The sequence below is a fragment of the Haliotis rufescens genome, unplaced genomic scaffold, assembly GCF_023055435.1.
Source record: "Haliotis rufescens isolate VD_foot unplaced genomic scaffold, xgHalRufe1.0.p SCAF_15, whole genome shotgun sequence".
NCBI lineage: Eukaryota > Metazoa > Mollusca > Gastropoda > Lepetellida > Haliotidae > Haliotis > Haliotis rufescens.
In genome coordinates, this window is record NW_025963835.1 from 15,273,993 (window position 1) to 15,285,673 (window position 11,681).

At 41.5% G+C, this 11,681-nt stretch overlaps 1 protein-coding gene across 1 annotated transcript; it reads right to left on the reverse strand.

Moving 5' to 3' along the window:
* Positions 1–4,683: 4,683 nt before the first annotated feature.
* LOC124138731 (60S ribosomal protein L6-like) lies at positions 4,684–11,671 on the reverse strand. The gene is made up of 6 exons (XM_046505577.2): positions 11,634–11,671; positions 10,001–10,126; positions 7,156–7,296; positions 6,543–6,591; positions 5,484–5,668; positions 4,684–4,885 (listed from the first exon to the last, which is right to left on the reverse strand). Exons 2-6 carry the CDS (start codon positions 10,124–10,126, stop codon positions 4,724–4,726), a joined length of 663 nt encoding a protein of 220 aa, XP_046361533.1. The 5' UTR covers positions 11,634–11,671; the 3' UTR covers positions 4,684–4,723.
* Positions 11,672–11,681: the final 10 nt, after the last annotated feature.

Consider the following 11,681-nt stretch of genomic DNA (forward strand, 5'->3'; position numbering starts at 1 on the left):
ACTTTACATCATATACCCAATTGCGGCTTCCGTGTTTTTCATACAATAACATCATATTGTAACATTTTCTAGGTAATCTATCAATACACATTTTAAGAATCTTGAACCAATACTTGAGAATTCTAATATGTTGAAATATGTAAAGTGGTACACGTCCACATTCACCATATACCATAATACTCGATGTAGAGTTTTTTACGCCAAGGAATCGTTTACAAGCATATAGATGGACACCACTACCAAAACTGGAAGAAAGAACTGACAGGCAATCATTATGCAAATGATGATGAGAGACTTTTTATACCAGCAGAGGAAAGCTTTCTACACCAAGAGGGATCCAGGCACATGTATCATTCAGAGAGACTACGAGCCTGACCACCAGATCCATTTAGTCGACTATGGGACCTATATTCTGACCCGGAACCCCACGTCTCTTGATCAACCAGTGGTTGGTGTTGTTTCGTTAAAATTAGCTTCGCCTCTTGTAACTTTAGTGTGAGTTAGTTCACTTCACGACCCCTGATGTTTCTAGGTTTGTCAGCACCATAACCGGGCTCGATGGTGGGGCGGTGGGGTAGCCTAGTGGTTAAAGCGTTCGCTCGTCACGTCGAAGTCCCGGGTTCGTTTCCCCACATGGGTACAATGTGTGAAGTCCATTACAGGTGCCCCCTGCCGCTGGAATATTGCTAAAGCGGCATAACACAATACTTACTCACTGAAGTGGTAAACGTCTAGGACAAGCAGACATGCCGTAATATGACTGAAATTCAGTTCAAAGTGGCCAAAAACCTTACTCACTCACCCAGAAAATTGGCAGTGACACAGAAGTGGCCAAACCTACTCAGTGAGTCAGCTTCCCATCCTCAAAGTATGCCTCTTGCACTCGGCTCAACCACATGTACACCTATCGACAAACGTGCAGGGGGAAATGTATGTCGGATCTGCCTTCCTCCAACATACATCATCATTGCAAGCCTGTCGACTATGGGTTACATGACAAACATCAAACTGCCAAAACCATATGTTCTGCAGATGACGTCAACTGCGCCTACCAGGTGTGTGTGTGGGTTTTTATGTGCCTTTTGAAGTCTCTTTTAATAAAATTAGAAACACTGATATTTATTTCTTTGTTCTTTAACGCCGCGCTCAGCTATATTCTATCATGTGCATGACGGTCTGCGGCCTGTGAATAATCGAGTCTGGGCCAGACAATCCAGTGATTGATATCTGTTTGTTTTAAGTGAAACATATTTTATTGTGAAAAGTCAAATGGATAAAGCACAAGTCATACTCACGAGGTCTTCGTCTTGAGAACATGAGATACGTCCCACGTCTTGTATGGAGACATGCAATCAACCAAGTTACCGAGCCTGACCACCCGATCCATTAAATGACTTCGGACGGCCAACATGGTGCAAATTTAAACTGCTCTTCAAAAAGCTCTATTGACGCACTAACAAGTTTAAATTAGGTATTTCAAACAACCCTTTACCCGAGTATTAAACCCATTGCTTCTGACCTCTTACATGTTCTCCAAATGATGGAACCTCCATCAACACCGTCCGCGACGGAGTCTTTTTCTAAATGTGTCCATTTATGATACTGACACATGCATCAAGTATATACAAGCCGTATGCCTGTACGTAACATCACTTTATGATTGCTACTAAAACTATGTATAGGAAATATGAAAATCTCTTCTGAGACTTTCCTGGGAGTTTGCTTTAAACAATTCCCCTACTCAGAGCTTGATAATAACATATATTAAATCGATTTAGAATGCGCCAGATTCCCTTCACCAAGTGAATGCGCATGGCGCTACAGTATTAGCCCTGTCGAATTTCATTCTCAGCTCCCCGGGAGGTATTCAGAGCTGTCTACGAGGCGCTTGAAGTTTGTCACATTACCATCTTCTACCGGGTACCCATTTATGCTGAGTGAAAGGAGCGATCTTCCGACCAAAGATACTTGCTTTTGGGGACCCTATAGGTAACGTGTTTCAGTGTTGCGCAGGACCGAAGCCCTGGAGTCAAGCTGCCGAACACTATCACGCATACGCGACTCTCGGGACCAGGGTTGAGCAAATTCGCCTGATCGTCTGCCGTCTACGGGGCCACGTACCACTAACTTACACACAGCTGAAAACTTAACACTGGTCCCCATGTATTAATAGTTGGCATCATGTGGCCACTTACGGTAGACATGGTATTGTGGCGAAGTATAATTTCACCCAGTTTATCCATGAAAGCTTGTACTACCCGGTCATGTTAACCATCTGATCGTGTTTCTTTTTGTCCTATGGCCATAAGCAAGTGTTACGGCGGCTTTGATTCAGGCATGTTCTTCGGTGAATTGCACGCTAATTTAAACCCTTTAAACTTGATAAATCGTCCAGGTTATTGGATCACAACTTTGTGACGAATACGTTTATTTCGTTTGTTGTTTAACCCCGCACTCGGCAATATTCCAGCTACATGATGTAAATAATCGAGTCTGAACCACACAATCCAGCAACGATCCAGGGCATTAGGGCACCATGACACGCCAGGAGCCAAGTCACCCTGCCTTATGGGGCCTTTACACAGGATGGCGACCTTTGAGCCTCCCGTGTGCGACCATAGAATTTGCCAGGTCGTCGTTGGAGGCTCAAAGGAGGCAGAATGGTTGCCTAGGTCGTTCCAAGGTGGTACACAGGAGGTTCAGACATCGCCATGGACGCCATTGTCGCCGTGAAGTTTTGAACATGTTCAAAACAGTCGCACAGAGGTCGCCGAGGAGGTTGGTTGCTCAAAGGTGTCTCAAATGAGGCAGAAGGGAGGCACAAGCATTGCCGTTGTTGCAGAATGAAGGCACAGTGGTCGCCCAATGGTCGCCAGGTAATAGATGCGTTCTGCTGAAATACTGTCCCGTACATCTGGGCGATGCTTCTGCCTCCCTTGTGCCTTCTTTGGGAGACCAACAGCGTGCATTGAACTATGAGTATGGCGACTGCCGTGCCTCCATTCGGCACATTTGAGAAACCATGGCAATGCTTCTGCCTCTTTTCTACCTCCTTTGAGCTACCTGTAGTGCCTCCTCAGCCTGCCTATAAATATAGGGCTTGTACCTGCAGTGTTTCATTGTGTTTGCTGACGTTGAACAACTCGAGCAGTTACTGCTGAACAACTGCTGGAGCAGTTACATAGAAACATGATTTTCTGTGTTTAGGCGACCATTGAGCGTCCTGGCCAGTTTTTGATCGCTCAAAGGTGGCACAAAGGTCGCAGCCCTGTGTAATAGGGGCTTAACCACCCGAACCTTTTGGTCGCCTCTCACAACCATATGTTGCGGGGGGGGGGGGGGGGGGGGGGGGGCTGCAATGCCCACTGATGTGATCATAGCATGAAGAACTGGACATTAAGGGGTCGCGACTTGAGATTCTGGGGGGGGGGGGTGAGTGAGTTGGTTGGGATTAACGCCAATTATAACTATCACTGCCTGTCAGCTTAATGGTGGAGAAAAGCCCCAAGTGATGCTGGTCTCAGAAGTTTTGGTTGGTGAAACCCATTAGCACTGGTATGGTGCTGACAAACCTGGAAACCTTATCTAGATTTGAGGGGTGGCCAATGTAAAATGTGAATTATTTTTTTTTTAAATTGTACCTTGATAACATGTTGATTATGTGTTGCCAGAAGAAATGTTTGTCTAGCTCCTTCCAGAGAAAGTAATTAAAACAGGTCCAGATACTCGTATAGTGTCACTCCCCCAAAGTTGGTCCTTGACTTCAGTCTGTTGTCCATCTCACCATACATACGGTTCCATGGATAATTGCTGGCGAGATATTTCCAACTAAAGTATAGCAAAATCTAACTGCCTTGATTAGTGAGGGAAATAAATGGATAATAATATTGTCAGCAAAGATCCATGCCAATCTCAAAAAAATAAGATCTTAGTTCTCACTACTGCTAAACAAAGATCTGAGGACATCCCATTACGGGTCAGTGTTCTGATCTTTCATCCAACCAATCAGAGGGTGCCTAACTGTCTGTTGTTTAACGCCACACTCAGCAATATTCCAGCTATAGGACGGCGGTCTGTAAATAATCCAGTGATTGGCTTTATGAGCATTGATCCACGCATCCAAGTCAGCAAGCCTGACCACCCGATCCCGTTAGTCACCTCTTATGACAAGCAAAGTCGCCTAGATTGATAAAGTGACAGTCGGAATGTGTTTTCTAATTATGCAACTTTGAAAAGGTTACCGAGGTAGTCGAACAGTTATGGGCTTCAATATCATCCTCTATCTCCCCCATGAGATATACTGCCATACAACCTCGGCCATTTATGAGGACATTCTAGAATTTTCTTTTGTTTAGTTTTCAAAATTTGAATAGAGAACTTGGTCAAAATATTTGTTAATGAGTAGTCTGGAATGACGTCGCCAGTTTGAGCCAGTGCTGTTAAGCTCGACAAAGCTACTTTCTGATTGTCTAATGTGCCACTGTCCACAGATTTTAATGAGACTGCGATCCACGCTGTCATCCTACAATGACAAACAATCAACCAAGTCACTGAGTTTGACAACCAGATTCACCTCTCACGACAAAGCATCAGTTGCTGGGTTTTTATTTCAACCAGGAAACACCATGTTGGGGGGTTGGAGGGGCTAAATCGAGAGACCTGGACATGACAACAGAGCCTGACTAGGGTTCCCAAGTTTAATGTGTCCAATAAGTCTGTACAATTAGAAGGCCATCCTGTGTGGGAACTCCTTGGTGCGGAGTGAGAACATGGAGCCGAGGTATCCAAAAAGGAGCTTCTTCTCAGAGTTCTTCCTGATGACGTCCAGCAGCTGCTTGTCCACCTCCTTCTGGTCAGCCTTGCGCTGCTCGGACACTTGGTACCTCTGGAGTGCCAGAAGAGAGAAACATTTAGCAACGACAAAACCATTTAGTCTCTGATTGAAAATAGTACAGTGTTTTCTTTCTTCAGTTGTCTTTTAATATATATAAAATATCATTTTTGTTTCAGGGTCTGAGAGACTAAGCAAATTCATGTGATTTAAATATATAGTCCACATGTATACCTAAGAATTGACTTTCACGTTGTGTGAGTTCATTGGAGTATGAACCTTCGGAGTGTGAGGGCCAAACTGTATGAACGTGGGAGCTTGCAACAACGTTCATACACAGGGTTCACATCATTTCAAGAATATGGTCTCGTGAAAAACGTATGAACGTCAAATTGTATCGTTTATACACATATAAACGTCAATTTGGAGGTCATGTGACCGACATCATGCCCAATCATAAAGCTGTATATCTTGTTAACTTCACATTAAAAATTCTTTACAAATACACAAACATAGCACACCATTCTACAGACTTTAAATGTACTCGCTTAACGCCATTCAAAGTGACATTCAGAAAACTAAAAGCACAATTTTTACAAAAACAATACTTTGGACGAAGGCTTGTATAATGAACTTCATAACATATCCCCACCTCTTTCTTAGTGTCAAATATTTCTCCCTCGGTCTGCTTGGCCTTTCGCTGCTTAGATCTTCGGAAATAATCATCATTGAGTCTGTCGGGCAGCTTCACACCCTTGATGTCCAACTTGGTCTTTGTGGCGATCACATAGATCTGGTTGATGCGACGAAGAGGGCAGTTGTTCAGCTGGTAAGGGCCTGTGGAAGAGATGACAATGGCATGGTCAGGCTTGCTGACTTGGTTGATGCTTATCATCGTATCCCAATTGTGTGGATCTATGCTCATGATGCCAATGACTAGATTGTCTAATCTAGACTCGATTATTTTCAGACCACCGTCAAATAGCTGGAATATGAGTGCAGACAAACAAACAAACATGAAGGTCCTAACCACTTCCAACTGTTTGCTTCAAAATCAGTAAATCCCTTTTAACTGAAGCTAACATACAGCTATAACATACACAATAACAGCAGAGTTATGCCCCTTAGTTCTTGCATGTTGGTATGCATGCCCTGAATTTTCACATCAGTGGCGAGTTGGGTGAGGCTCCACTTTTAGCATTATTCCACCCTCATCACAGAAGGGGCCACAAAAAAACCTGGATTTACACATTGTACCTATGTGGTAAATGAAACCCAGAGTGTCACCACGTTGAGCCAATGACTTAATCACTTGACTACGACTCTTTTACATCCTGAATAACTGAAGATCTGGTTAGAATTGGTCTTCGGCAACCCATGTTTGTTGTAAGAGGCGACCGACAGGATTGGGTGGTCAGACTTGTTGACTTGATTAATGCATGTCATCGTATCCGAATTGCATAGATCAATGCTCATGATGTCAATCATTGGATTGTCTTGTCCAGATTTGATTATTTACAGGCCGCCGTCATACAGCTTGAATATTGCTGAGTGCGGCGTTTAACAACAATTAAACACATGCAGAAGGATGTTCGGATAGAAGTGGGAATGTTCTATTTGAATCTTGTCTCGTTGCAAAGGAGAGGCAACTCTCACTATGTTCAAGTGTCTACAGGCGTGTGAAGAGAGAATGACTAGAGTAACCACTCACCAGTAACAAGAAGCAATCCGGAGTTCAACTGCTTCAGGAAAACAACGCGCTGAAACAAAGGAACAGGGTCACACATTGTAAATAATTACCCCCAATTTACTTTGCTATCACCACAAGCAAAGCTTCACAGGGTTAACACAGTTTTATATATCAACAATTTTTTATGAGTGATTGTTTAACACTATTAAAGCCACAAGTCAGAGATAATTAAATGGGATAAGAACTGATTGAACACGCAAACATTAGAGAAATAAAACAAATTTGAAAATCATGTATTAATAGAACACTTTCACAAAAAAACGCTGCAAAGATATGAATACAGTTTATGTAGGGATGCCCTTTCTCAGGTTGATTGTCCACAACTGTTTATTTGGTTACATACTAGTCTGAACATGCAAACAATAAAACACACTCGCCCTCACTATGTTTTTAAAAGTCAATGCCTGAGAACAAATTCTTCTATTTCTTTTAGTCTAACAAGGCCCAAAATAACAATTTAGGCATATGATCATGTGCACACTTTGTTTAAGTTAGAGTCTCCACCTTAATTTAACCTCGGCCGAGTAATAGGCACATCAGTTTTTGGGCCTAATGTAACAATAATCCATCTTACCTTTCCCTTTTGTCTGCCAGCGACAATGATGAGCACAGTGCCGGGGGAGATGGTGCTCCTCAGCTTGTGTTTATGGTTTCTGAATGCCTTCTGTTTGTGTTTCAGGTCACGAGACTTATCTTCTGTTGGGTAGTAACGGGGCTGCGGAGAAAAGAACTCGGTAAGCATGGTACACTATAAGGCTGTAGTCACGAGTCTAAGGGAGATAACTCATTTGTAATTTTTGCAAGCTCCTCCACAACAAATTGCGTCTCCTTCATAGCAGTGTTCCGATTAATTGAAATTATCGAAGATTGATTGGAAGGTCCAAATGACGAAGCCATCGAACGCACATGATTCTGACCCCTCTCTCAAGTTCTCAACTGTTCTAATAGAATAAATAAATTGCAAGTGATTCCATGGCAATTGATTGGATAATCATTTATCCACTACTTAGTACTCAGAAAAACAAGTGAGAAAGAGTAAGGCAAGCACTTTTTAGTCATAAGAAAAGTGCTAAAAGTGTGATTAGTTTTACTGCATTTAACACTAAAAAACATTAAAAAATTATGCTAACTGATTCATTTTGATGATCGACCAGTTGGGATGATCCAATCATCCATCATGATTTTACAACCAATTCCCAACACTGCTCCATGGGGCCACAATCATCCCCAAAAGATAGGGCTGTGACTTGTAATAAAAATACTGGTTTGGATTCCCCACAAAGGATACAATATGTGAAGCCCATGTCTGGTGTCTTAACAATAGAAATAGGCACTTTTCTTATAACCCTTGCCAAACTGCCCAATAATTAAGGGATCATAACGACCTTCTGAAAATTTGCAATTTTTAAGGGTTCTGCAATGTTAATATATACTACTCAAAGTTTGCTAAGAATCATCACTTTTAAAGGTAATACGTCAAATTGTGTGCATAAATTGAAAAAGACAAAGGCAACATGTCTAATGGAAAAAGTCTGTTGGCATTTGCCACAAAGAGCCAACAAATAACATGTGACCAATAATCAGATCACGCATCAAACTTGTAAATTTGACACTAAATTTTATATTTAATACTAATCCTATCTCACACTATGCATTTCTTCAGTTCTCTTCCCATCCTTATGTGGAATTATTCTTGAACGAAGTTTCCAGCTTTTGAAAACATTTCACCCAAACACATCCCAACATCACCATGGTCACCACCCAAACAAATGGGTCACGCACTGTAATCCCATGCATTGTGACAGTACACAACGAAATCACCTGACTACCCCTACCACCCCATTCTCCTTCTCATTGCCACACTGTGGATCTGACCAAAACTGAAAGTAAAACAAAATCACAACAAGAGTCATCAGAAAGATGACATATCCCCCCGGCAGCTGTCTGTAAAGTAACCACTAGTAAATGTGCAATTCTGTATGTAATGAGTCAACAGTTGAATGTTCTTTAAGAAGCATACATTGTTTACCCACTGAATGGTTTTCGAAATTCTGCCCCGGAAACGAATCCGTTCCCAAATGGAGTCTATGTCCAACTTCTTTCCATAAAAATTTAAAAAAATAAAAATTAGAAAAATCCCAAAATATCAAAAGGCACCACTTCAGTATGTGATCACACCCTAAATCATGATTGAGCGAGTTAGTTGGGTTTAAAGCCACTTTTAACAGTATTCAAGTTAAATCATAGTGTGTCAGCTTAATGTGGGAGGAAAGCCCGAAGTGATGCAGGTCTCTTCAGTGAAATCCACGAGCATGGGTACAGTACTGACAAACCTAGAAACTTAATTGGGGTGAACCGGGATTAGAACCCAAAATCATAGGTTTCTGGCGTGCCCAAGGGACACAACTCTGCACAGCGCCATTGATGACTGGGCCACCCATGCCCCCAAATCATGATTGATCCCTCTCCAAAGCTGTCATGTTCGGTGATGTTGGAATCCTGAAATCTGACCGGAGACTATCCTAACAGAGATAAGCACTGTCTGAGAAGAAACATTAATGCCACCATGTTCCGCATGTCATTTCTGAGTGTGGTAGCAGTGACAAAGTGACGACGTCTTGCTGCAATCAGGAGAAACCTGTCTTCCCGCTGTGTGGTGCATGTCACTTGGTAGCTGATCCAAACGTCTAGTATCGATTCTTTGCCTTGCTGATCCAATTGGCGATCACCAAAGATGTTTGCAATGTGACATTGTGATGATCCAGTTTCAATAATGCCTATGCATCTGCCTACTACTTTGGTCTTCAAGTACTATCGACATCTTTGATAATGAGGGGGAATAAGTGCATTCAGTTGTTACAATCTTCAATAGCAAATGTTGTTGTGCTCTCTGACAATGATGTGCAACGATTCTGTCAAGATACATCTAAACACAGGTATTCAAGCACCTTGCACACATCGTGCCCATAACTGCATGCCCGTTTGTTCATCATATTATTGAGGTCCTACTGGGGTTACCCAAACGGTGTGTACTGGGATACTTCAATCTTTACTTGTTTGATCATTTTAACTAATGAGATAAAAAACAAAGGCACTAATCTGATATACAGCATTGTGGGATTTGGGCCTAACCGCTTTGAACAGTATTCTAGTTATATCACGGTGTGTTAGCTTAATGTGGAAGGAAACCCCAAAATGATGCACGGGTATGGCGTAGAGTCTACTGACATGCCCAGAAACATAATCCGGGCGAATCAGGATTTGAAGCCACGATCATGGGTACGTGCCAAACCAACTCTGCACAGTGAATTATAGCGCCTTGGACAACTAAGACGCCCATAACCCCTGATATACAGCAATTGCTAGTGTATTTAGAGATCTGCATGTTCCCCTCAACAAGTAGGAACTTTCTAACTTACATATCTGGTGATGGCCACACGTCGACTTCCTCCATTTTTGTCTCCACCAATCTTTTTCTCAACATATGTTGGTTTCTTGACCTTTTTCTTAGCCACTTGGGCTGCTGGCGCTGGTTTGGGACCCATCTGAAACATACATTACAGATAAGTAAACATGGTAAAGACTGACCATTACTGACTATAGCAGACCAAGCAGATTGAGCATTATGCCAAAGTCTTAATCAGATGAGGAGGCAGCATCACGTGCAGCTTAGGTATTAAACAGAAAATGAAATGTGATTTAGCATCTCGTTCAAGATTGCACTTATAATACTTATATAGTGATATATGTGTGTGTGTGTGTGTGTGTGTGTGTGTGTGTGTGTGTGTGTGTGTGTGTGTGTGCACCTTAATGCCGCGCACCAGGCAACTAGTACTTTCTAACGTCTTCAAGTATTAAACAGCCAGGGATTGAACCCACAACCTTCTGCTCTATCCAACAGTATTTCTATTACTATTACTTTAACACAAAACTTTATACTTCTGTTTATGTTTTATATCAAACAATGTGAAGTTATGAAAATTCTGAGCAAGTGACTAGGGAGTGAATATCGTTTTAAGTTTTAGTAAAAAATATTTCAAGTGTATGATGGCATGAAAATAGGTCAGACTAGTGCTATACAGCATGAGCAATTATCCACAGACAGTATGAGATACACTGAACCCTGATCCTCACTTGTCTGCTCTGATAACAAGTTCTGCCCTTGAACCACTAATGGTCAACAATTTCTGCATCTTCGAAAAGATAGTAATTGAAATAAATGAAGGAATACCTGTTTTCCTAAAGAGATTTATTTGCTTATTTTCAAAATGCTCAAGTAATATCGTGTCGGATAAAACATACGCTTTCGGATGGCCATGTTTATCGAGATTACTCCTGCTATAACGAAGGGTGTGGAGTCACACTGCAATGTAAATACTCAGATGATGGCTGACTTTAGTGAGTAATATGTTTTACAGTTGTCCGTGTGATTTTAAGCGTCCTAAACAAAATTACACGGTGAAAATATGAAAATTAATACTGATTCTGAATCTGCAAATCTCTACAAAGCATACAGGCCCATCTACGATCAACCAGTTCTATTTATTTTATTTCATTCCTACCATTGTATAGTTAAATGACCCACGTTCGTAGCCATCTTCATAACCCAATCATTCTACCAAATAACCAGATTAAAAAATCTATGAATTCATCTGAACTGTGCAAAATTATTTCGAATTTACTAGCATAACATAGCCGATTCAAAGATGCCATGCCATTTATCTTTCATCGTGAGTGAAACTAAAATGTGAAAGATGACAAATAACATAGCACTGGGCATCCATACATGTTTCAGTGAGATATATTGTGATATGTGCCGATGTAAACATTGTGAGTGTACAATTCATGTGTCCTGTGAAGCAGGCTTCACTACATGCCGGACAAAAATGAGTAAATATACCAATAATGCCAGGTAATGTCTGAACAATATTGGCATATTTAGAAATACAATTTATTATCTTATTTGAAATTGTTATTATAATGCAGGATGTCAAATAATTATAGCGATAATATTGGATTTTAAAATGTAAGTCGGCATTACTATCCACCTACATCGCCAATGAAGTTGCAAAAGGAAGTCACAAAGTGCAACGTAGAGCA